The sequence below is a fragment of the Pelophylax lessonae genome (genome assembly GCF_965119305.1).
Source record: "Pelophylax lessonae genome assembly, chromosome: 6".
In the NCBI taxonomy this organism is placed as follows: domain Eukaryota; kingdom Metazoa; phylum Chordata; class Amphibia; order Anura; family Ranidae; genus Pelophylax; species Pelophylax lessonae.
The window spans coordinates 189628733-189654730 of record NC_138773.1 but is presented as its reverse complement, the minus strand read 5'-3'; the positions used below and the strand labels follow the sequence as shown (position 1 = coordinate 189654730).

At 44.6% G+C, this 25998-nt stretch overlaps 1 protein-coding gene across 1 annotated transcript in view; it reads right to left on the bottom strand.

Annotated features, from left to right (window-relative positions):
- The window catches only part of LOC309558694 (caspase-8-like), a 156328-nt gene that overhangs the window by 63771 nt on the left and 66559 nt on the right, over window positions 1–25998 (bottom strand). Inside the window, exon 5 of the mRNA XM_082261752.1 lies at window positions 6785–6919. Coding sequence (XP_082117878.1) covers window positions 6785–6919 — 135 coding nt within the window. The remainder of the gene's footprint in view (window positions 1–6784; window positions 6920–25998) is intronic.

Genomic DNA, 25998 nt, shown 5'->3' with positions numbered 1-25998 from the left:
TTTTCAATTATATTTTTATGTATTTATCAAAATCAATTTATTATTTATTATTGATTTTTTATCTAAGCATACTATCTGAATGTCAATACAATTGGACAACACCAACCAGCTATATTTGACATGTGTGTGACAGTTATTATAATTGTCAATATTATGTCGGGCCCTATTATTAAATAAGGGGCTGATTGAGTTGGATATAACAATATCTATGAATGAAAGGATTTTTTTGTTTACATCATTAATCCTTTGATATATAGCCTTCCTCCCTCTTTAATTATGATGGTCTGGATAGGTGCTGTCCAGTTGTAATCAATATGCTATTAAAATCTGTAATATCCTTAAATATCCACTAGATGGTGCCTTCATTGACCCATTCTAGGTGGATATGACGAATATCTGTTTGCTAATTTTTGTTTTATAATTTGAGCACAAAATTTAGTTGCCTTGTATGATGTTCTTCTGTATAAACCCTTTGTTGTCGCTATTTGCGGGTAGATATGGGGGTTATCGTTCCGGTTATGAACTCCCCCACTTAAGATGGCGGAATGATCCTCACCCTCTTCCGGTCAATAGAGATGATATCCTTAAATATCCACTAGATGGTGCCTTTATTGACCTATTCTAGGCGGATATGACGATTATTTGTTTGTTAATTTTACCCTATATCCTAAGTACAAAATATGGTTGTTTTGCGTGATGCTCCTCTCTATTTTGTATATGTATAAACCCTTTGTTGTTGCTATTGGCGGGTTGATGTGCGGGTTACCCTTCTGGTTATAAATTCCCCCACTCAAGATGGCGGAATGATCCTCACCCTCTTCCGGTCATTTAGCTCAAATAGATGGCGTCAGTACGCCGTCCGCACCTTTGAAAACGTCATCTGTGACGAAACGTCGTCGGGTCACGGCGTACTGACGTCATCGGATTGCGACCGGAGAGTGCGGGCGAGCGAAGCCGTCCGGCCGGCGGCTGACATACATTGCTCCTCATTCCTGGTCTTGCTGTAAGTTTTTTGATTTTATTTTGTGAATAAATTTTAATGGTTTTACGCTATGGGAGCCTCTCTTTTCTTTACGTGGGTGAACACTGACAATACCTCCGCCATTTGAGGAAATCAGCACCCCAGTTTGAGAGTCGGGTCCTTGGATGCTGGATCACCATACAGGCTTAACATTACCTGTATCTGGTAAGAGGCGACCCCTATTGGTTTATTTCATCATTGGCTCTGGGTTCACACTGAATTGTGATCTGCATGTTTTGCTATAATCCTTATTCCATATGGTAAGAGGCGAATCTAGCCATAAAGGTGGTGGTTCAACACGCAAATCTCACACTTTTTTGCCTTCCGTTTAAAGTTGTCCGGTAAGAGGCGACTTCAGCTACAACACGTTTTATATTTGGTTTATACCTCTATCACCTTTGGTAAGGGGTACCCATCATTATTTCAATTTTTGCACGTTTTTTATTCACTGTCATCAGTGAACAATTTTATTGGTGGAGGTTTATTCTTTTACACAATAGTATTCATTTTTCACGAACACTGGGGTGTTTAATCAAATTAGTTTGTAAGGTTTTACGCTATTGCGCTTTTACCTTTACTTCCATGATCCTGTGACCATTGAGCTAACTGTTCACGTGGACCTGGATCTACTATCAAGGTGACAAGCTTATCCAAGGAAACCGCCTTTACCTTACCTCAATCTGGTAAGCTTATACCCTTTGGGGTTCCTGGTTCCGGATCACATCTTTTCTTTATGTTTGGACTGTATGGACTTTACATCTCCATTGATCATATCATAGCGCGACTTATTATTACAACAATCTTCCCCACCGGTGGTTAGGCTCTTGCGTTACTTGGTTTTGAGTTGTTTGCGATTGAATACGTTTATTTATGCTGTTCACATCCCGGGAGCTACTAACAAATTAGCATACGTTTGTCTCGTTTTCAGTGGGACAAGTTTTGCGTGTTGGCATCAGAGGCGGAGCAACATGGGGTGCCTTGTCCTCTGCGTCTATGGAGGATTGCATTGGAGTTACTGGACTGATACAGGACTCATTCAACTTGGCAACATGGGCGCCCTATTCAAAAGCGTGAAAGGAATGGTTCTCTTTATTAAAGTAGGGAAGTGGTGCGGATTTTAGGGTGGACCTGTCATCTTTGGTGCGATATTTCATTTGCTATAATCTTACACAGGGTACCTCAGTGTCCATGGTGGATTGAAAATTGTCGGGACTTGCGTTTTTATTTACGTTGGCAGGTATCACAGATTTCACCAAGTCTTTCGAGTCAGTGTCAGGCGCTTAAGGGTTACCAGAGGGCAAGGCGTAATTGTGATTCTAGGTGACCAGTTTCCTTTTCAGTACAGTGCTGGACCGTTTGCCTATGGTTTGTTCATCACTTTGTGAGGTGACTTTGTTTCGGGCCGCTTTTTTTTGGTGGCCTTTTTTTGGTGCTTTTCAGATAAGTGAGCTGGTTAGCCTATATAGGAGAGTTCTGGGGGGAATGTTGGTGGGGGATGCTATGTGTTCTGCTTCGTCGGTAAAGCTCTGAATTAGGCGATCCAAGACTGACCAGAGAGGCAAGGGAGTGCATGTTGACTTGTTTAGGGGCAATACCACTTTGTCCAGTCTTAGCAATAGAACAATTTTGGAATGTGTGACCCAGAGAGGAGGGTGCCTTTTTCATCCACTCGGATGGCTTATTTCTGTCCAAGTTTCAATTCATTGCTGTTTTCCGTAAGTGTCTATCAGAAGCGGGAGGTGGGTTGCTGGAGATTGTTCCACCCATTCTTAACGCATAGGGGCAGCCACCGAGGCATCACAATGGGGTCTTAAAAAGGAATGGTGAAACAAATAGGCAGGTGAGAGTCCAAGAGATACAAAATATATGTGCGGCCTCACCTGCTGTAGTCTATCAGTGATTGGTGGCGTGTTTCCTCCTGTCTGTTTTTCGTGTCATTCTTTGTATTATTGATGTAGTTTTGTTGCCGGAACTTCCAGTACAGTTGGTGCATGGTCATCTTTATGGCTTTACAGATTTTCTCCGGAGTTTCATTTGGACTCTGGGGCACTCTTATGTGTTCTGGGGGGGGGAGGCAAAGAGGGAAGAGGTTAGGTCCAATGAACGGCAGTTGGGAGTTTCAACAGAGGAAGGCATTGTTAGATGGATTGGGGTTTACCGATTTGCCCGGCTGGACAGACCGCCGGATGTTTTGGTCTTACATGCTGGTGGGAACGTTTTTCATGAGGGAACTGATTAGGGATGTGAAACTGGACTTCCTGCTACTTAGGTCTTCCTTCCGTGACATGATCATAGTATGGTCAGATAAGGTGGCCTGTACTGCATAGAGAGGGGCCAGGTCATGGAGAAGTTGAATAATGCCCGGATAAAGGTGAATAAGGAGGTGGGCAGAATTATTGCTAGGAATGGTGTATTAGTGGTTAGGCATGTGGAGCTGGAGACTGTCCGGACACATGGTTGTACCTGGGAAGGGATGGACTGCATCTCAATGCAGTGTGTATTGACCTGTGGGCCTTGGGATTACAGGATGGTATCCAGAGGGCTTTTCGGATGTGGCGGCGGGCACAAGTGTAAGTTTTCACTCTTGTGATGCTGTGACGGTTGGAGTCCTTGACGAGGGTCCAAAACATGGTGTCAAGTGATAAAATGGTGGGACCCATCTCAGGAAGGGAGTCCTATGGTTGGTCTGGTTCAGTCTACACTGACCGGCTAGTGTAGGGTGGTAGGGGTGTGTGCTCAGTTAGGATAGTCCTTGAGGCGGTATTATGGCGGCTGAGGACAGAACCTAACCTAATGGGACCACAGACTCCAAAGTTGTGGAAGATGGTATCGTCAAGGATATGCAACCATTCTTTGATCTGGATTGGTTTGACTGTTTTATGTTTTTCTGTTATTTATAGTTTTGTTTAATAAAAGGCCGAACCGGCCAATCCCAATGCTGAGTTAGTGTTGTCATTTAAACGTAAAGGGTGGTGGTGTTGGGTACTGATCCAGGTAGTACGGTTAAACAGGTGTGATCTGAACTACCCTAGTCAAGAGCAGCACTGGCTGCTCTTTAATAAAGGCACACAATTTATGGAAAAAAAAATAAATAAATAAAGGCACACAAAGGCATAGATCCCAGTAAAAAGATGTTTCATTTAGTGCACAGATGTGAAAGAAATGCATGAAGCACACCAAGATTCAAGTATTCAAGATCCACATTACTCTTGTATTCACACAAAATTTGCTTATCTCACAGTTTAGGTTTGATTTGAGTAGTGTGTAGAAGAATCTGAACTACCGTCTGGCTTTACTATTATCTGGGGCTTTTCCTGTTTACAGTGGTTTTACCAGACAGGAAGCCACAGAAACTCTACAACAGGGCCACTTAGTGGATTTTAATAAGGATTATAACTAATGATCCTTCCGTTATATAAGCTGGCCGGATATGCATGTGGGTGGGTGCAGCGTGATACAGCAGCGGTAACACACACTCAGTCCAGATGCAGTTAAAAAATTTGTATTAAAGTCAATAAACAACAGTTCATAACAAGCCCAGGGAAAGGAGGCCCAACTGGGAAACACTCACAGACGACAGCCACGTGTAGCAGAGCAGGTCTCAGCAAAGCTGACTGTCTGTCTTGAAGGGCGGAATGCAGCCTGGCCGGTCAAAGCCCAACTGTCCCCACAGTTCCTGTCAGGTGTCTGGGTTAGGGAGTCCTTGTAGATCGCCAACTCAGGGTTACCCAGGGTGCGGAGTCTAAGCCCCAGCCTGCTTCTTTACCAGGGCCCCTGATGGTGGGGATGGCCTTGCAATCTGGAACCAGGTCTCAGCTCCCAAGTATGCCCAGCTGAAGAAGCAAAGATCACTCGCATGTGTAGAGTACAAACAGCAGGAGAAAAAAGAAAATCCAGGAGACAAGTCGGGGTCAGGATAGGCAGCAAACAAGCACAGATGGAGATTGAATTGGTACACAGGTAGTTAGGAACAGGATACATGAGTAGCAAGTGAACAGGAGCTCAGAGCATACACCTATATACAGCGCTGTCATTTTTTTTGCCTATAATTCAATACAAAAGCCTCCCACTGGAAAATTTGGAATGCAAAATTTGCTTGATAGCATACTGATCCGAGGTACTGACTTTTGGAAAAGGATGACAAGAGGACTGGAAACCTATTGATGTATGGTTTCAGGAGAGAAACCTGGAAAACATTAGGGATCCTTAGATGTGAAGGGAGACAGAGATTGAAAGTGACATAATTAACCTGGCAAAGAATGGTAAAGGGACCAATGAAACGAGGAACAAATTTAATATAAGTTCTCAGAGACAGATATTCTTGGTAGAGAGCTTTGTACTTGGAAGCTGCCAGATGTAAATTCTTGGAAATATCTGCCCAGATAGAATTGAAAGATCGTTGCATCTCGGCAGAAGGAAAACTTAACAGTGCTGGCATTAGCGTGGTTATTGAGGGCAAACTCTGCCCAGGGTTGAAGGTCTACCCAACCATTCTGATGGGCAGAAATGAAGGCATGAAAATACCAATCAACATTCCGGTTGACCCTTTCAGTTTGCCCATTTGACTGCGCATGAAAGGCTGAGGAGAAGTCCAACTTGATTCCAAAGGATATGGCCAGAACCCTCCAGAAGCAAGCTGTAAATTGAACTTCTCTATCAGAGACAAAGTGAGAGGGCATACCATGAAGATGAAAGGTTTCTTAAACGAAGATGGAAGCCAAAGTGACAGCAGAAGTAGTCCTGTAAGTAGATTTAAGTGATACATTTTAGAAAACCTGTCCACAACCACCCAGATAACCGTGAAGGCCGCTAAGGGGGGTAGTTCAGAGATGGAAGGTAGAGGAAAAAGGAGACCTGCTGGAGTAGCTGTGGAGGACTTAGACTATACACAAATGGAGCAAGAGTGAACATATTCTTCAACATCCTTCCAAAGTGAGGGCCACCAGTAATAACCCTACAGGAAGGCACAGGTACCTTGCACACCAGGATGTCCTGAGAGCTTAGTGTCATGTGCCTATTTGAGAAGCTTGGAGTGAAGGGAGGACAACACAAAGGTCTTTCTGTGCGGGATATGTGAGAACTAAATAAAGATGGGTGGTGGCCAGGATGTGATTGGGAGGAATAACAGGTTTCGGTTCAACATTACACTCAGCGTCAGCAATATCAAATGATCTGGACAAGGCATTAACGCTGGCATTTTTAGGAACCGGCCCAAAAAGTGATGTCAAAGTTAAACCTGGAAAAGAAGAGAGCCCATTGCGCTTGTCTGGGATTCAAGCATCAGACGAATTGCAGATACTGGATGTTTTTATGATCGGTATGAATCAGGATATGATGTGGAGATCCCTCCTGTAGATGTTCCCATTCTTGCAGTGCCAGCTTGATAGCCAAAAATTCCCTGATGGTGTGATTTCTTTCTGTATTCAAAAACTTAGGCACAAGGACTGAACTTACTATCATGCATCTGGAGAAGAATGTCCCCCACTCCCAAGGATGAAGCATCTACCTCAAAGAAAAAAGTCTAGAGAATGTCAGGATATGTAAGAATAGATGCAGAAAGAAAGGGTGTTTTGAGTTTGTGGAAAGCCTTGACTGCCTTAGGAGACCAGGTTCTGGCATTAGCACCCTTCCGGGCCAAAGAAGTGATTGGGGCTAACCGAGAGGAATAATCAGGAATGGGCTGTTGATAGAAAATGGTGAACTCTAAGAACTGCTGCGTAGCTTTCAGACCAGAAGGCTCAAGTCAGTTGGAGATGGCCTTACTTTTGGCTGGATCCATGAACAGCATTTTATCCTGGAAGGAACCTGGGTTTGCTCGAAGAGGCACTTCTCCAACTTTGCGTACAGGCGGCGCTCTTGAACACGTAGACATAACACGTTGACGATGAGTGGTCAAACCTGGAGAAAGGATGAGTATGTTGCCCAGATACACAAAGATAAAAACATATAAAAGATCAGAAAAAATGTTATTAACAAAGTTCTGGAAGATGGCTGAGGTGCTACACAATGTAAAGGGCAGTACAAGATATTGGTAGTGCCTGTCTCAGGTGTTGAATGCTATTTTCCACTCATCACCCTCTCGGATCCTAATCAGATTGTATGCTCCATGGAGGTCTAACTTAGTAAATATTCGAGCATCCTGAAGCCTGTAAAAAAGTTCAGAAATCAAGGGTAGCAGGTACCAATTCTTAAAGGTGATGCCATTGAGACCACTATATGCAATGTAGGGCCAGATTGTACCACTCTTTTTTTCTACAAAGAAGAAGCCATCCCCAGCAGGAGAATGGGACTTATAGGCATACTCAGACATGGCTTGAGTATCAGGGATGGAGAGAGAGTACAGTCGACCTTGAGGCAGAGTAGTCCCAGGTTGGAGAGCAATAGAACAAATGTAGCGACAATGAGGAGGTAAACTGTCAGCAGCTTTTTCACAAAAAATGTCTTGGAAGGCCTTATAATGTCGAGGGAGCATTGGAGAGGTTGTAACCTCAGTCACAGGTACACAGAGAGGTGGGAGCACCTTAGGAAGACAAGTCTAATGGCATTGCGACCCCCCATGACAACACTTGGCCAGAGTTCCAATATAGATATGGTGAGTGTTTCTGCAACCATGGAAGTCCAAGAATGATGAGACTAGAAGACTTAGGAAGGATCAGGAGGGATATTTCCTCATGATTAAGAACACCGACATGTAAAGCTATGGAGGTAGTTCAGAACCATAAGGGTCCTAAGGCCAAGGTAGAGCCATTAACTGCAGATACTGATAGGGGTATCACCAAGGGAACAAGAGGAATGCCCAGTTCAGTGGCCAAGGACTGTCCAATGAAGTTCCCAGCTGCCCCAAAGTCCACTTATGCAGAAACTAACGAGTTACAAGATACGAGTTCAGGGCCAAATGAATGGAGAGACGGATGATAAACCGAGGGAAGGTAATGGAATTCAGGTTCTGGTCTAGATCACCTCCCTCTGAATGACCTAGACCTGAGAGTTTCCCGGATGGACAGGATAGGATTTTATTTCATCAGCCCCGCAATAAAGGCATAGGCTAAGTCTCAGGCAATGTGATCGCTATTGTGGTGTTGGGGCATGTCTGGCCTAATTACAATGGTTCTTCAGATAGCAGCATAGTTGCAGATATGGGTTGTTCAGCTTTTTGGAAAACAAGAGCTAAAGGACCCACTAGGAGGTGAAATGGATCAGCCCTTTCCAGATCTCGCTCTTGGAAGCGGACATCGATTTGGATGCTAAGGGCGATTAAGTCATCCAGGGTGGTGGGTATGGTTCTGCCAGCTAGTTTGTTCTTAATATGACCCCGACAAAATGTTGTGGTAAGGGCCTCATTCCATGCCAGTTCCGAAGCCAAAGGTGCAAAACTGAACTTCATATTGAACAACAGTCATTCCTCCTTGACAATGGCGAAGAAGAGCTCCAGCAGCGGATGAGGCCCTGCCAGGCACATCAAAGGTTTTACTTCCGAAAAACCTTGCTGGAAGGCAGAGAGACTGGAAGAAGTAGGGTCTTGATGCTCCCACAGTGGTGAGGCCCAAGCCAGGGCATCTCCAAAAAAAGAATGATATCATGTACGCTACCTTGGAACGATCAGTAGGGAAATGGTAGGCTATTAGCCCAAAGTGAATCGAACACTGATTAATGAAGGCCTGACAAGCTTTAGGATCACCAGAAAAGGGAGGCAGGGGAGGCAGGTGGAGTTTTCTAAGAACTGTCCTCCACTGGAGAAACAGCTAGAGCCGGAGCAGCAAAAGCCAGAACGGAGGGTGAAGAAATGGACACAACTTGCAACTGAAGAAAGTTCCTGCGGACACTGCATGATCCACTCTTGATAGGCCTGCTGGACATCAACTCTGCGCCAAACACTGAAGTTGTTCCTATGGGCGATGCCCATAGGTGAGCACAGCCAAACCACACATGTGAAGGAAATCAGGGTAGAAAAAGCACTGCAGCAACTAGGTAAGAATACACAGGCAGGAAACTGCAGACTAACTCGTGATAGTTCCGGACGGTCTGTGGTACTTTCTGGGGTATTTGGACTGTCCGTGTCCGTTTGGTTGGGCTATTCGCCCCTGGAGCATCAAGAGCTGAAGGCTCTATCAGGAGAGGGGGCAGGTACCATTCCTCAGACACCTCCTGTACTGGTGGGATAGCTGTAGAGTTGAATGGCTCTCTGTCTCTAGCTGGCTCCGTAGAGCAATAGTTACTCAGCACACAAGGTCTCAGTAGGTTACATTGGAGGCGTCATTTAATGGGATAAGGCCCTTCCGAGACTACATCGTACACCAGAGTTGAAGGGAAGGGCTGCTTTTCCACCTGCTAAGGGGTATATTTCCTTTTAAGTTCCATTTTGCTACCTTTTTCATTTCTGGTATTTTTTACCAACACTGGATCCAAGTGTTGAACATGATCCTCAAAAGTCTTGGAGAAAATTATGATTTCGTCCAGATAGACTAGCACAGTCATGAAGTTAAAGTCTCCCAGGCACCATTCCATTAAGCTTTGAAAAGTGCTGGTGCATTGCGCAGCCCAAAGGGCATGCGGTTAAACTCAAACAGTCCAAAGGGTGTGATAAAAGCAGTCTTTTCACAATCCTGATCTGTTGCTGGTATTTGCCAATAGCCGCTCATCAAGTCAAGGGTAGAAAAATATTTGGCCTGCTCAAACGCCATCAGTGATTCCTGTTGGTGCAGGTATTCAACTTGTGATAGTCCATACAGAACTGTAGGCTTCCACCTTTCTTTTTCACCAGGATCACGGGTGCAGCCCAAGGGCTATGGCTCTCCTGGATTACCCTGCTTTGCAACATGTTAAGAAGCAAGTTCTTGACCTCCTGGCACAAAGCTGGGGGAATGGGACCATATTGCTCCCCTATATGAATTGGGTGGTCAGTGGCTTCTGTGTACCTGTAGTCCTCCTTTTACATACCTGGTTAGTAAGCCTGACATGTAGAGTAGGGCCTCTTGTACAGCACTGGCTCAGGGGTTACTGAAGTGGAGACAGCAGCCACCAGAGCATGGAGACTGCAATCAATCCAGTAATCCGTGCAGCAGCTATCAGCAGGAGGATGTGCAGCAGACAGGCTGATGGAGGGTATGCTGGCACGGAGCTTGGCAGACCGAAGAGCCACCTGAAGCAGACTGGAAGTGCAAGTGTGGAGTCAGACGAGCCGGGTAGGTAACGTTCAGGCAGATTAAGCAATACAGCAGGCTGAAGAAGAATCCAAAACAAGCCATGGTTGAGGTATTAAGCAGAGCAACGTAAGTCAGGAGTAAGCCAGATCAGAATCAGAGGTCAGCACAGGAAACAGGAGTAACACCAGAAGCTGCAGACCAAACAGCAACAAGTCCATACTACAGCCAGTTTAAATAGCTCGCCTGGTCCCAAAAAGCGTGCGCGCACGTGCGTACGTGCGTTTGCGAGTGCGCATGTGCATTCGCCTTTGCACATTACCTGGTCCACAACCATGTCATTTAGCCTGAACAGTTGCTGGCTTGCACATGCGCGTAAATATGCGCTGCGCTTCCAAGATGCAGTGACAGGGTATTAAGTACAGGTCTGCTAAAGTGGCATGTGGTGTGGGAGTAAAATCAGGGTGGTCCCCAGGTTGATGAGTTGTACCAGGACCTTCCCCTTGTGAACCTTAGACAGGAAGCATGCAACCGGCCATTCTCCGGGTGCCACTGGGTCTTTGCAGGGTTCTTTTGTCATAGTGGCCCCTTGCAGTTTCTTGTGGGCCCCTACGGGAAGGGACCAGAATACCTCTTGGAGGGGTGCCAGTAACAGCTTCTGTTTAGGAGGTGTATGGACAACCCCAACTTGCTTGGGCTGTTTTCTGGCCGTCCGCTGTGCCCACTGGCCCGAATGTTCAATCTTGGCCAGCAAGTCCAAGTCTTTTAACAATTTCATGTCCAGAACAATGGGCACTGAAGAGCTCCCTGGGCCTTGAGTCACTACCACTCCTACCTGATCCACCACTTGGTCGTCAATCTGGATCTTCAACCAGGTGATGCCTTCTACCAGAATGGGCAAGTTATTGGCTACTTTATGGGATAGCCAGGAGAGCTGGTGGTTGATTTGGTTGATTTGAGTTGGTTGATTTAGTCAATTAGGCATGGGACTTCCAGTCCATTGACAATGGCGGACCCCTCTGGGCTTGGGGCAGTCATGGTCTGTGGCTGGCTGCGACCTTGTGTCTGCCCTGGAAGCTGCTATTTTAACGGCAGCCTGTTTCTGTTTTTGATTTCAGGCTTGCCACGGTTCTTGCTCACATGCCTGCCTGTAACGACCACACAGCCAGCACTTAGGCTGGATCCCTCCATAGCAGATTTCACCCTTAAAAAGAGGTGCCAAATCTCTTTGAAGCGTGGACACCTGTTGTTTCAGGAAAGCCATGTCCAAGGCGAGTTACCTTAGTTTTGTTTGTATGGCAGACAGCGGCGAGGGGAACAAACTTTTTTGTCATTGCAACTGTTGCCTCCGCATCCTCCTGTCCTGCACAACCATGTCCACCACAATATTATGGAAGGAATAAGTGGGTTGTACTGTGGCCCGAATCCACAATTTCTGCACAGCCATGTGCATCCCTCTTTTCCAGTCGTTTCCAGAGGTGTTGGAGAACCACTGAAAAGTGCGTGAGACTCTTGTCCTCCTGTTGTCTCCAGACAAAGAATCTGCACCTCAGCTCTGGGACCATTCAATTTTCCCTGAACAGGACCTCCAGGAATGCCACTATTATCTCCAGTGTGGCCCGGTCCTCTTCCAGCAGATTTATCACCGCTTCTCTGGCGTCATCCTCTAAGGAGTTAATGGCTAGCTCCGGGCGGGAACCTGGTATAGATGTGCAGTGCTCTCTAATCTCTCCTTCCATTCTGCCTGGGGCATATTGGAGCCATTGAACTTATGCACCAGGGCCAGGGCTGATCCTAAACTGCCATGATAGTGCCTGCTCCTACTTCCGCACCCACTGACAGGCAGGTGACCTGTCCCTACACTACCCATATGCTAGAATGTGTGCCAAGCCCAGGAGTCAGGGTCTTAAAAAGAACCCTGCCACACCTAAGATGGCCACCATCTAACTGGATCGCTGCCCCAGTGACCCAGAAAACAATAAAGGAAACCATGTTCTTCTTGACTTCCATTCCCTCTGCAATACCGCTGCGGTTGAGTGCCACCTGCAGTGGAAAAAGTGGGCTGCACCTGCCTAAATGCGAAAATGTCCAAAATACTGGACCCTTACATCCTGAATGTACATCTGTATTTAATATTTTGTAATAATTTTTGGAATCCAGATAATAAATGTTTTTGATGGCTCTAATTTACCAGGTCTTGGTATAGCTAGTAATAGTCGCATTTATCTGGATTTGTCTGTAATGTGGAAGATGTTTCACAGCTCATCGAAGCTGCCTTTTCAGTTCTAATGAGTGGTGGCAACATACCCCAGTATTTATAGTCATACCCGTATCCGGTCACCATTGAATGTGTCAAGGCATACGCTGATTGTCTAATAGGAAGGATTGTCCAGGAAGGAAGGTGTGAAAGTTTGTGAAACCACCATGTTCTGTTTACATAATCAAACTCTTTGGTGCCAGAGTCTGAAAAATGTGTTAACCCTTCCATTTACATAGCTCAATATGTGAATTGTTGTTAAATCCCCAGGGTAGATGTTAAAATGCCATTATATGTCAGTGACAGATGATGTCAAAGGCCCTTCCCCTGTTTAGGGATAGCTGTTTCAGTCTGTCAAAGATGGCCTCTTTCATACCTCTTATGATCCAGTTGTCCTCTCTGTTCAAAATGTGCAACACAAAAATGTCCCTTTTCATTAAAGTGATTATAAACCTTCGGGTTTTTTTCAAATTAAAATGACAAACATGTTTTACTTACCTGCTCTGTACAATGGTTTTGCACAGAGCAGCCCAGATTCTCCTTTTCTGGGGTCCCCTGCCGGCGCTGCAGGCCCCTCCTCTTTGGCGAGTACCCCTAGGGAAAGCCACTTTTCTTGAGGGCACCCGTGAGTACTCGCTCCAGAGCCACCCAGTCTGCGACTATTAACACAGACCGTGCGACTCGGCCCCACTCCCTTGTCACGGCATTTGATTGACAGCAGCAAGAGCCAATGGCTGCCCCATCTGCACATTGCTGGATATGATCAGGCTCAGGTAACAATAAGGGTGGGGGGGGGGGGTGGGCTGTGGGGCTCCTGTAGCACAGAAGGTTTTTTTTACCCTAAAGAATAAAATGCATTAAGGTAAAAAAACCTTGAGGCTTTACAACCACTTTAAGATGTAGTGAGACTGCTGAGTCCTGACCTTCAGAGTCTGCCCTCCTATGATGGGCAATCCATTTGATGACTGTTTTTTTTTTTTTGTCTCTCTAATGTACAGGTCTTTACATTCCTCAGTAGACTGCAAATTCCAAGATACCTGGTAGCTTGCTTATGTTTGGGTGTTGGGTCATTTCGATGTACATGCTTCTTTCTCCATGTATTGCCAGACTTGAAAGATACAGGGATGCGATAGATACTTCCGGGGCTGTGGTCAGCGAGGTGATCAAATCCATATTTGGTGGTCCTGCCCCTGCCTTGTGGGTATGGGTCAACGTTTTTTGGACTCCTGTTCACCCTTTTTTCAAGTATCTATCCGCAAGGATGCCAAACTCACCTTGCTTCATTGTATGATCCTGGGCCTCTTCTCTTTACCAGCAGAAATATTGTCACACACCTATTTATCGCAGCTAAACGCGCTATAGCCAGGGCCTGGAAAAAGCCGACTGTTTCGTTTGCAGAGGTGAAGAGCACCCTGACGACGAGCACCCTGACGACCCTTATGATTCATGAAAATATGACAAGTATCCTCCACGACACTCATGCTAAATTTCTCTAAGTGTGGACCCCCGTGGTGGTCTTAGGCTCCTCCAACCTTATATACCTGACCAGTCTAGGTCTCTCAAATTAACATCCCCCTCTGAGGGAACTTCCCTTCCCTTTTCTCCTTCCTTGCCTATGCCCCTATTCCCCCTCCTACTATCCTTTCTTTCTTCCTGTTCCTGCAATCTCCTTCCCGTTCTCTTACTCTACTATCCCCCCCCCCTTTTATTTTTTATTTTCCCTCTCCCTTTCCTTTTTTGCCCCATGTTCAGTCTGGTTTTGTTAATTCTTTCTTGGTGGATAGGTCCACTCCCTTCATCCACCTTAGCCCCTGAGTCTGAAGGCTCTGGCACTTAGCCTTGACCCCTGGCCTTAGTGGGAGGGTCTTTGTTAGTTTATAGTTCACACTCTATGACACATTTTCTTCTGTGTTTTTGCATGAAATTTTGCGTCTGATGCTCATTTCCCCTGCGTGGGAATTTTGCATCTGTTGTCTTTGTATTTCAATAAATTGTACCAGAAAGAAACAAAGGATGCAATGTTTTTTACAAAACATTGCATTTCCGACACTTCAGTCACCAAGAGATTGGATTATGTTGTTAGAATAGGGTGGTTTCATAAACGGTCACACCTCCTTAACATGATTGTAAAGTCTCGTTTTTTTAGTTTTTTTTTTTTTAAATAACATGTTATACTTACTTCCTCTGTGCAATTGGTTTTGCACAGGGGAACTCTGTATCCTCCTCTTCTGGGGTCCCTGGCTGGAGCTCTTAGCCCCTCCCTCCTGTTGAGTGTACCCACAGCAAGCAGCTTGCTATGGGGTCACCCGGGCCAAGCGGCAGCTGCGTGTGTCCATTCAGACACGGAGCTGTGGTTCGAACCTGCCCCTCTTTCTCCTGATTGGCTAACTGAATTTGATTGACATGTGGGAGCCAATGGCACCGCGACTATGCCTTGGCCAATCTGGAGGGAGAGTCCTGGATTGCCGAGGGACTCGTGGACATCGCTGGACAGAGATAAGGGTTTAGGTAAGTATTAGGGAGTGCTGGGGAGGCTGCTACACCCAGAAGGTTTTTATCTTAATGTATAGAATGTTGCAGAGTGCGATCACTGGGTGCAGCGGAGTCTATTCAGATCAGACATTGTGGAGTAAACAGGAACTGGCTTCTTTATTGGAACATAACACAGGAATCAAACATGTCACCTTCTCATTGTAATAAGAACAACAGAACAGGAAGAGATAACCAACAAGTACAGTGCAGTGTACAGGAAATACACATCATAGAAAATACATAGCATATCACTAAGCATTAGCGACATCTAGTGTCCTATTTATGAACTGCAATAGACTAATCTGCTAAGCTGAAAGCTGTTGTATCTCCAACACCCCTTCTCAACAGCTAAGGCTTAGTCTATTAAACCCATCTTCTTTTTAAGCCTTGAGTGTCTTTCAGCGGTCAGAGGCTTTGTAAGGATATCTGCTGTCATATCCTCGGTTGGGCAATAAAGTAACTCAAGAAGACCTTGCTCTTGAAGATCCCTAAGAAAGTGGAACTTCACATCAATGTGCTTGGTTCTTGAATTAACTCCTTCCATGTGCGCAAGTGCGAGGCATCCTTGATTGTCCTCATAGATTTCTGTTGGTCCCAACTGTGGTTGACCCATGTCTGTTAATAGCTGTCTCAGCCATATAACTTCTTGGCTAGCTTGAGCTGCAGCAACGTATTCTGCTTCAGTAGACAACAGTGAAACAGAGTTGCTTTTTACTAGTCCAACTGATGGCACCTCCTGACAGAAAAAATAAGTAGCCACTGGTAGATTTCCTGTCGCTGGTGTCTCCTGCCCAGTCAGCATCCACATATCCTGTCAAGGTGCTTTCATCACTCGCTGGTAACTTTAACTTGTAGTGCAAAGTCCCTTTAAGATAGCGAATGATTCGCTTTACAGCATTCCAGTCCTTTTGACTTGGCATTGAAACCTTTCTGCATAGGATTCCAACAGTTGCTGCAATGTCCGGCCTTGTAGCAGTGGTAAGATACAGCAATTTCCCTATTGCCTTCCTGTATTGAGTATTAGTAGGTAATGGGTTATCTTGGCAATTCATCTCCTTTAGGTAGTTGGTTTCCATAGGAGACTTTACTGGTTTGGCGACTTCCATTCCAAATGTTTCAATTATTTCTTGTATTTTGTGTCTTTGGTTCAGAAGAAAGCTGCCATCTTCCTCTCTCTCAATCTGGATGCCGAGGTAATTCTTTATGTTGCCAAGATCTTTGGTGTTGAAGTTCTGATTTAGTTTTTCTAGGATTTCTGCTTCATCCCCTTCTTGCTCAAAGCAAATCAGGATATCATCCACATAAAAGGGCATATAGACCCATCTGTCTGCCAATTTCTTTGTGTATAAGCAGGGGTCTGCTTTACTCCTCAGAAAGTTTTGATGTGTAAGCACTTCATTTATTTTTATATTCCACGCTCTGGCTGCTTGCTTTAGACCATATATACTCCTGCAAAGTTTGCATACTAGGTCTGGCCTTTGTTCATCTTTGAACCCTGGCAGATGTTCCATGTAAATTTCTTCTGTTAGCTCGCCATGTAGAAACGCGGTTTTCACATCAAAATGTTTCACTTGCATTTTCCTTGTGACGGCTACTGTCAGTAAAGTCCGTATTGTAGTGTGCTTGACTACTGGTGCAAATGTTTCATCATAGTCCTCTCCGTATTTTTGAGAATAGCCTTGGCTACTAGTCTTGCTTTGTATCGTTCAATTGTGCCATCTGCATTGTATTTCACTTTAACCACTTGCCGACCGCCGCACGACTATCTACGTCAGCGGTCAGCCCCTCAAAGGCAAAGTGACGTAGGTCTACGTGAATGTGAAAAAACAAAAATTAAACCCGCGCTACACAACGTGAGAATTTAAATAAAGATAAATGCAATATTGGGCAGCTGCTGCAGACACTAAGAAAGTCTTAGGAAAATATGATGAAACCGAAATTATGCAGCGCTAGCTCAAAACAAAGTGTTAAGTGTTGTGATATAAATACAATAATCAGTATGATCAAATATACAGTATATAGTATATAGACGTAGGTCTACGTCGCTAGCCTGTGAGGGTCTAGGGAGCGAGCGCGCGCCGCCGGAGGCGCGCTCCCGCGTGGTCACGGACCCCCCCGCGCATGTGACCGGCGGACCCGATGTCCGCCGGTCACTCTGCGATCGTTGGGGGAGAGGGAGAAAGCCAGGCGGCTAGTGTAAACAAGCCGCCTGTCATTCTCCCCGGTGTATGAATGATGATCATACGGTTCTACTATGTAGAACCGTTGATCACTGTTCATACATCTCAAGCCACAGCCAATCACAGTTAGAAGCACGCCCCTAGGGACACACATAGCCCCTCCCTCTCAAAAAAAGTTAACCCCTTCACTGCCAGTGAATTTTTACAGTAACAGTGCATATGTATAGCACTGATTACTGTAGAAATGTCACTGGTAACCCCAAAAGTGTCAAAAATGTCAGTCAAGGGTCCGATCTGTCCGCCGCAATGTCGCAGTACCACAAAAAAAATCGCAGATCGCCGCCATTACGCGTTAAAAAAAAAACATTTTTTTTAAAAACAAAAAAAATGACAAAAATCTTTCCATTTGTTAGTAAACGCGATAACTTTTGCGCAAACCAATCAAAATACGCTTTTTGCCATTTTTTTTTACCAAACATATGTAGCATCAAACAAATTGGCCGAAAATGTTAAAACATTTTGATTTTTACCTTTTTTTGGGGGGGGGAATTTCATATAAAAAAATGTGAAAAATATTGCTATTTTTGCAAAATTGACACTCTTTTTTTGTTTATAGCGCATGATCAAAAAATGGCACAGGTGATCAAATACCACCAAAAGAAAGCTCTGTTTGTGGGAAAAAAAGGACGCCAAATTCGTTTAGATACAGCGTCGCACGACCGCGCAATTGTCCGTTAAAGTCACGCAGTGCCGAATCGCAAAATACCACCTGGTCAGGAAGGGGGTAAAATCTTCCGGGGCTTAAGTGGTTAAAAGTCCATTTACAGCCTATGGCTTTCCTTCTGGGTGGTAGTTCTGTAAGTGTCCATGTTTTTGTGTCATGCATGGATTTTATCTCTTCATCAGCAGCCTTTATCCATTTACTTGCTTCTTGTTCTGAAAGCTGAGATTTTTTTTCCTAGGTTGCAGGTTCATTGATACTGGCAGTACTTGCTTTGTATGAGAGACGTACAGGTGGTTTACCTTTGTTTTCTCTTGTTGAACGTCTCGGTTTTGTGTCTGAGCCTTCTTGTGTCTGCTCTGCAGTACTGGTAGAGTCTGTACTCACTTCAACTGTTTGTTCAGAAGTTACAGAGATGGGCTGGTCAATGTCAGTTTTCCCTTCTATTATTTCTTCTACAGTTGTCATTACATTGTCTCTTAACTCTTCAACAAAAGTTATGCTGTTGCTAATGGTAACCTTGTCTGTTTTGGGATTAAGGCTTCTGTAACCTTTGACATTGTCACTGTATCCAACGAAGATACCTTCAAATGCTCTGTTTTGGAGTTTGGTGCGTTTTTCTTCAGGTATGTAGATACAAAAACTCTGCATCCAAAAACTCTTAGGTGTTTTACATTTGGCTTCTCATCGTGCCAAAGTTCATATGGACTTTTCTCTATTATTCTGGAAAGAAGTCTGTTCTGCAGATATGTAGCTGTCATAGCTGCTTCACCCCAGTATTTTTGTGGTAGTCCAGAGTCTGTCAGCATACATCTGATCATTTCAGTCAGAGTTCTGTTCTTTCTTTCAGCTACTCCATTTTGTTCTGGTGTATATGGGACTGTCTTCTGATGTTCTATTCCATTCTGTTTTAAGTACTCTTGTATCTTATATCCTGTGAATTCACCTCCATTATCACTCCGAAGTATGAGAGGCTTCCTCTGAAACTTGTTACTGGTCTTTATTATATAGTCTTGTAATTTGTCAAAAACTTCACTCTTGTGTTGCATTAGGTAGGTGACTGTGTATCTTGAATAGTCATCTATGAAAGTCACTATGTACCTTTTGCCTCCAGGTGTAGGTGGGTTTAGGGGACCACACACGTCACAGTGAACTAAGTCAAGTGGTCTTGAAGCTCTCTTCTGACTGACTTTGGGAAGTGTTGCTCTTGTAGCTTTGTATTTAATGCAACATTCACACTTAACAATAACTGGACAAGGGGATATTGTTAGATCCCTTGTCATATTCCTCCTCTGTAGTTCCTGTATGCATTCTGGGTGTCTGTGACCTAGACGTCTGTGCCATATATGTATACAGTCATTGTGCTTGTGTGTACATAATCTCACCTTTTCCTTCACTGTGTCGAGGTGATATAGGTGATCATCCAGCTTGGCACTTGCTACTGTCTGGTTGCCGTTTAGGATTGAACACTTGTCACCTTGGAATTTTACAGTGAGTCCTCTGGCTGTTAGACGCTTCACAGATAAGAGTCCTCCTTCTAGATTAGGAACATAAAGCACATCTTTCACTGGTATGGCTAGATTGTGTCCTGCATCATCAGGGCATACAAGGGTTCCATGCCCATATCCTTCTGCATGTATTTTGCTTCCATCTGCAAGATAAATAGTTTCTTTGTTGTTCAGATCAAGTTCTGTGAAAAAACTTCTATCACTCGTCATATGACTGGTTGCCCCCGAATCGATGCACCAGCCTTGACATTTATTGTTGCCTGTCACTTTAAATGTGGCATTCCAGTTTCCTTCCCATGGATCATTGATTGTGGCTTTGACCTTTTGTTTAGCATAAGAGGGACGCTCTCTTCTTTGCTCTGCTTTCCATATAGTACAGTCTTTCTTTATGTGTCCCTGTTTGTGACATCTAAAACACACTCTGGTCTCTTTCCTGTGTAACCTTGCATCTGTAGCTTTAAGAGCGGTTCTGGTGTTGGTTGCTGTGGAGTCATGCACTAATTCTTTTTTTCTCTGATACTCATCTATGAGCCTGGTTTTTACAAATGCTAGTGTCAGATCTGTCTCAGGTCGTGTCTCCAGTTCATTGATCAGTGCAGTATATGTATCGGGCAAACTGCATAACAACATTGCTGCAGCATGGCTGTCTGTTATATTCTCCCCGATTGATCTGAGTTGCGCAATCACTTCCAGCATTGCGTTTATATGCGCCTGCATGTCCTGTTCTCTGCTAAGTCTCATTTTGTAAAGTTTCTGCAGTAGAAACAGCTTGCTGTTTAAACTGGATCTTTCATGCAGTCTTCTTAGTATGTCCCACATGCCTTTCGCTGTGTCCTCATGGCGTATATGTATGAGCTGATCATCCTCCACTAGTAAGCTTATGGTGGCCCGTGCCTGTCTGTTTTTCTTGTCCCAGTCCTGATTATTGTCCTGTGGCCTCTCTGTAGTGGTAACCTCCCACAAGTCATCTCTAGATAATAGCATTTCCACTTTAAACTTCCATAGCTGATAATTGTCATTGTTCAGCTTGGCCACTGAGAGTTTAAGCTCTGAGTTTCCAGACATTTTTCCCTCCTTTATATATAAACAGTCTTACTTGTCTATTGGAGATGTCACTGGAAACCTTCCTTATGTCAATCTCCGCATCAGTCACACTGGGCCGGATTTAAAGAAACTGCAGCTTCAAACATCTATGACGTGTTTCAGTTTTGCCGCGTTCAAATCAATTAACTGGCGCTGCGGCGAATTGGCTAGTGAAACAGCAATAATGAATTCCGCCGTCAGCGGGATTCACTTACGATCGCGGCTTCGCCAATTCGCAAACTTATGTCTTCGTGCTTATAGCAGTTTCACATAGCGATGTGGGGTAGTGGATTAGTGCACACATCACACGTCTGTAATTCATCTCCCTCTGCTGTAGGTTCGAGGCTTACCATCTCCACCTACTTTTTTTATTTTCTTTTTTTGTTTATATTGCTAAAATGTAACGGATTACATCATATATATTGCTAAATAATGTTACACTCAGAAGCGCTTGCAAGCTTACACCATTTTAAGTGTTTTTTTGATCTTGTCTGTGTGTCGAATCGATCTTATGATTGAAAGTACCAAAGGCAAGTGACCAAACCCCTACCCTACTTCAGGGCAAGATGAAACCTCACAATTTTACCATGGTCTTCTTCCCACATTCCATACAATGTTTAGTTCTTTAGCTATATGTGCTTTTTAGCCTTAACACACTCCTTTTTTTCCACCATACAGCTTTATTCTGCACAATAGCTAAGTGCTTTGCAACTTCACTGCAGTTAACAACGTCATGGGTTCAAATCACATCACTACACTTGGGATCTCTTTTCACTCTCATTTTTTTTAACAGTTTTTTTTAACTATCTTGAATTTGGGGGGGGGGGGGGGGGTGTCCTACCCAAATTTCAAGCACATCAATGGAAACAACACAATTTTGATTTTATGAGTGTGGTCCTAGTTTTATCGAGATGCAATTCTTTACATATTTACCATGGTTCTTACAATTTCTTGACCAATAAACATAGGTGTCTGATATTGGACTCTCTCCATATTTCAACAACACAGACCCTCATAGTCCAACACTACATTTGCCTCACACCTCAACACAACACTGTCACATCCCTACTCTACATTACAACCCCTCACATCACCAGTACAAGCAGCATGCAAAGTGCAAAACTCCGGCCTTGGCAGCTTAATGGGCCATACACTACCAATTTGTCTAGACTTTTTCCTGTAGACTTAACCAAACCATATAATATAAGCTCAAACCTCAACACTTTCAATTTGGATGCAATCAGGCAGGCCCTTGCACTACATAGAAAATGTCAATCTGAAGGATAAAGTCTTCTCTAAATCTTACAGTGTGGATGGCCCTTTTGTCTGTAGGCACCCACACAAAACAAAAAAACACATGTTCAATTCTAAAGTCTTTATTTATTTGAGAATGACAGCAGAAGGAGGGATGCAGCAAAATAATATTGTCACTCTCCAGTCCGTGTGCCTTTACAGCGCCAGACCACGATCTTTGCTCCATGGCTACGGGATTCTGATGTCTTCCACAACTTCAGGCAGAGTTCAGAATCCTTTCTGCACCTCTACCAGCTCATAGGGGACAGGCATGGCAAGGTTGCTGGTCAGCTTCCAAGCCACTTTCGAAGTTCCAGGGTGTTCATGTTGGTCATTGGCCATGTGCCTTACCAAATATCCACTGACCACAAAAGAAGATGAGTGGAGTCCATCAAGGTGGGTTTCTACCACCTACACCCGCAAGCAGTACCACTCCTGGAAAAATAAAACAAAGGATAAGACATTTCATTATGAAAATCACATCTTAATGCCTGTTTGCTTCATTCTGAACTTCATTTAATTTCGACATCACGAGTGAAATAACACATTTTATGCCAATTTACACAAACCAGAAATCATTAATGTAAACATTTGAATACACACCTGTGACGCCAGACAGCCCATCACCACAGGCTTCCCATGGTACGTGCCATGATTCCAAGATGTTGATGTTCTGGAAAATTACAACACCATAAGATACCAAGCAGCCGTTCATGTTATCAATAACTACACAGGTGGCATAGACACAAATAAACACCTGCCAGCTCTTCTCAGCCCTTTACACTATTCACAATACCAACATGTTTATGGTTAGAGGTGCATGTTTTTGCTCAAGTAACACAATTTTACCAATGTTGACTACACTTTATCTACAATGGCAAGTGTCATTGGCAGATGATAATGACCCTCTGTCTCCCTGTGAGTGGCACCTCTGCTAACTAGCTAATTAATACACATGCCCTATCTTGACCGGTTACAGTACTTACATGTAAAGTGGCTAGCAACCAGGGTATTCCGGGTGGCCATACCTGCAGCGGTGCTCCGCCGCCTGGGGGCCGCCGGCTGACGGACCTCTGGCTCCCTCTCCTCCGTCAGCTCCCAAGATTCATCCCGGGCAACGCACATGTTGTGCAACACGCAGCACGCCAGGATGATCTTGGAAGCCTTTGTAGGAGAGTACAGGAGTTCACCCCCAGGCCGGGCCAAGCAGAGAAACCGGGATTTGAGAAGACCTGTGGTCAACTCAATGATACTCCGGCTTCTCCGCAAGGCCCTGTTGTAATTCCTCTCTGCTGGGCCCTGGGGGTACCTGATTGGAGCCATCAGCCACGTCAGCTGCGGGTAACCAGCATCCCCTGAAAAATAAGAAAAATATACATTAGTTCTTCCTATCATGTGACTTTAGATGACTCCTCAAAATGGGAGACAATTAGGCATTTTACTAAACAACCTGCTCGTCTGTTTGCAAAAACTCATATGAAACATCTCAACTCTGTCTAACTGCCTAAATCACTAATACAAATGGGAAAAAGGACACACAAAGTGGTGGGTTTCTCTTGCAAGTTCCAACTTGGCCCCTATTTTGTTCCTATTACATTAGCCTAGGTCTTACTTCTGGAATATATCTGCAACTAGAGTGAGGAAACCAATATTGACTCACTTATGCAAAGTACTTTGGGGATATGGCAATACCATTGGAATCATTTGTAGGTTTTCTTTGGGTGGCTAGAGGACACCATTTACACATTGGTTAACCACCTTCATTGGACTCAAAGACAACTTTGCAAATCTTTCTTTTGTGAGCTGCTAAGCTGCTGATCTGGTTGTGTGTGAACAGCCTGACAACTCCTAACACATCCATTTTAGGTAGGCTTTGCTTAAATCAGGGTGTACACCGATGTAGCTTATTCCTATGTCTATGTAATCTTACAGTTTATGTTGTTAAGACAAAATACTTTACCAATAAGCCACCCTTGGGGCATTTGTCCACTTTCAAACACCTCGTACAGAGTACTGGTTCTTAACATACTGGAATCATGGCACGACCCTGGGTGACCAGTGTTGACACTCATGATGCGCTGTTTGGCGTCACACACTAATTGGACGTTCACGGAGTGGTACTGCTTGCGGTTCCGGTACTCACTTTCGTGGCTCCTTGGTGGCCTAATGGCTATGTGGGTGCCATCGATTGCCCCTAGGATTTGCGGCATGTGTGCCCTCAGGTAGAAACCCAACTTGACTTCATTCCACTCATTTTCATTCTGTGGCCAGTGGATAAAATTGGGCACTATATCGACTATGGCATTAATGACCAACATGAACACCCTTGAAACTGTGGGCTGGCTAATGCCCATGATACTTCCCGAAGTGGCTTGGAAGCTGCTACGCCCTAAAATATACAAAGTGGCCAGCAATCTGGCCATGCCGGGCACTGCATGGCCGCGCTGTGTGTCCGGGTCAATTTTGTCTGCTATGAGCTGGTAGAGGTGTAGAATAGTTCCTCGCTCGAGCCGGAACTTCCTCCTGACATCAGAATCCCGCAGCTTGTCCAAATAGATCCTTGGAGCAAAAATGCGTGGCTGGCGAGGTAAGGGCACACGGACTGGAGGTGCTGCTGCTGGAGGTGCTGCTGCTGCTGCTGCAGCTTCCCCACCTTCTGCTGCAGCTTCCCCACCTTCTGCTGCCTCCTGTGCTAGGGCCTCCTCAAACAAGGCACCGATAAATGCCAGCATTGCACCATCTAATGCGTCTGGGATATCGTCCTCCATTTTGAACGCGCAAATTCGCGAATGCGCAGATATATATATAGAAACGGCCGCTAATTATCACACCTGTGAGCCAGCTATAAAAGGAGCACATGGCCAATATGGCTGCTGGATGTTATAGATCGATGTTTCTTATGTGCTAGCAAGACCCTGTGACCCACAACCTACATTATCTGGAGGTAAGACAATTGTATCTCTCTCTCCCAAAAAAAAGGAAGGAGAGAATTTGTACTTATCTTGGGTGTGCTTAAGTTGTCTATGGTGAATCCCCTCCAACCCACAATAGCTTGGGAACCCCTCAAGTGTCTTTTAATCATTGGCAGTTGGCCCCATGTGCATGTGGTTTGGACATGTGTTTTCTCATGTTTGTTAAAGGTGTGCAGTCTAGATTTGGCATCTAAACCTGCCCCCTTACCTTCCCAGCTTCCAAAGACACCATTTTTGCTTTCCTGATAACTGTAATTTATTATGTGCACGTATGTAGGTCATGCGATTTCTCATGTATGTTTAATGTTTGCAGCCTCCTTTTGCCTATAAAGGATTACACCACCCCCCCCTCCACCAAGTCTGTTTGTGCCATTAGGTAAGTGTTTGGAGGGCCTCGTGTGATTTGTACCCATATGCGTTTTCTTATGTGTATTTTTTCCATTTCTTTGCAGCCTCTTCTGCTCTTTGCCACCACCACCACCGTGTTTGTGCCATTAGGTAAGTGTTTGGAGGGCCTCGTGTGATTTGTACCCATATGCGTTTTCTTATGTGTTTTTTTTTTTCCATTTCTTTGCAGCCTCTTCTGCTCTTTGCCACCACCACCACCACCACCACCGTGTTTGTGCCATTAGGTAAGTGTTTGGAGGGCCTCGTGTGATTTGTACCCATATGCGTTTTCTTATGTGTTTTTTTTTTCCATTTCTTTGCAGCCTCTTCTGCTTTTTTTGCCACCACCACCACCACCACCGTGTTTGTGCCATTAGGTAAGTGTTTGGAGGGCCTCGTGTGATTTGTACCCATATGCGTTTTCTTATGTGTTTTTTTTTTCCATTTCTTTGCAGCCTCTTCTGCTTTTTTTGCCACCACCACCACCACCACCGTGTTTGTGCCATTAGGTAAGTGTTTGGAGGGCCTCGTGTGATTTGTACCCATATGCGTTTTCTTATGTGTATTTTTTCCATTTCTTTGCAGCCTCTTCTGCTCTTTGCCACCACCACCACCACCACCGTGTTTGTGCCATTAGGTAAGTGTTTGGAGGGCCTCGTGTGATTTGTACCCATATGCGTTTTCTTATGTGTATTTTTTCCATTTCTTTGCAGCCTCTTCTGCTCTTTGCCACCACCACCACCACCGTGTTTGTGCCATTAGGTAAGTGTTTGGAGGGCCTCGTGTGATTTGTACCCATATGCGTTTTCTTATGTGTTTTTTTTTTTCCATTTCTTTGCAGCCTCTTCTGCTCTTTGCCACCACCACCACCACCACCGTGTTTGTGCCATTAGGTAAGTGTTTG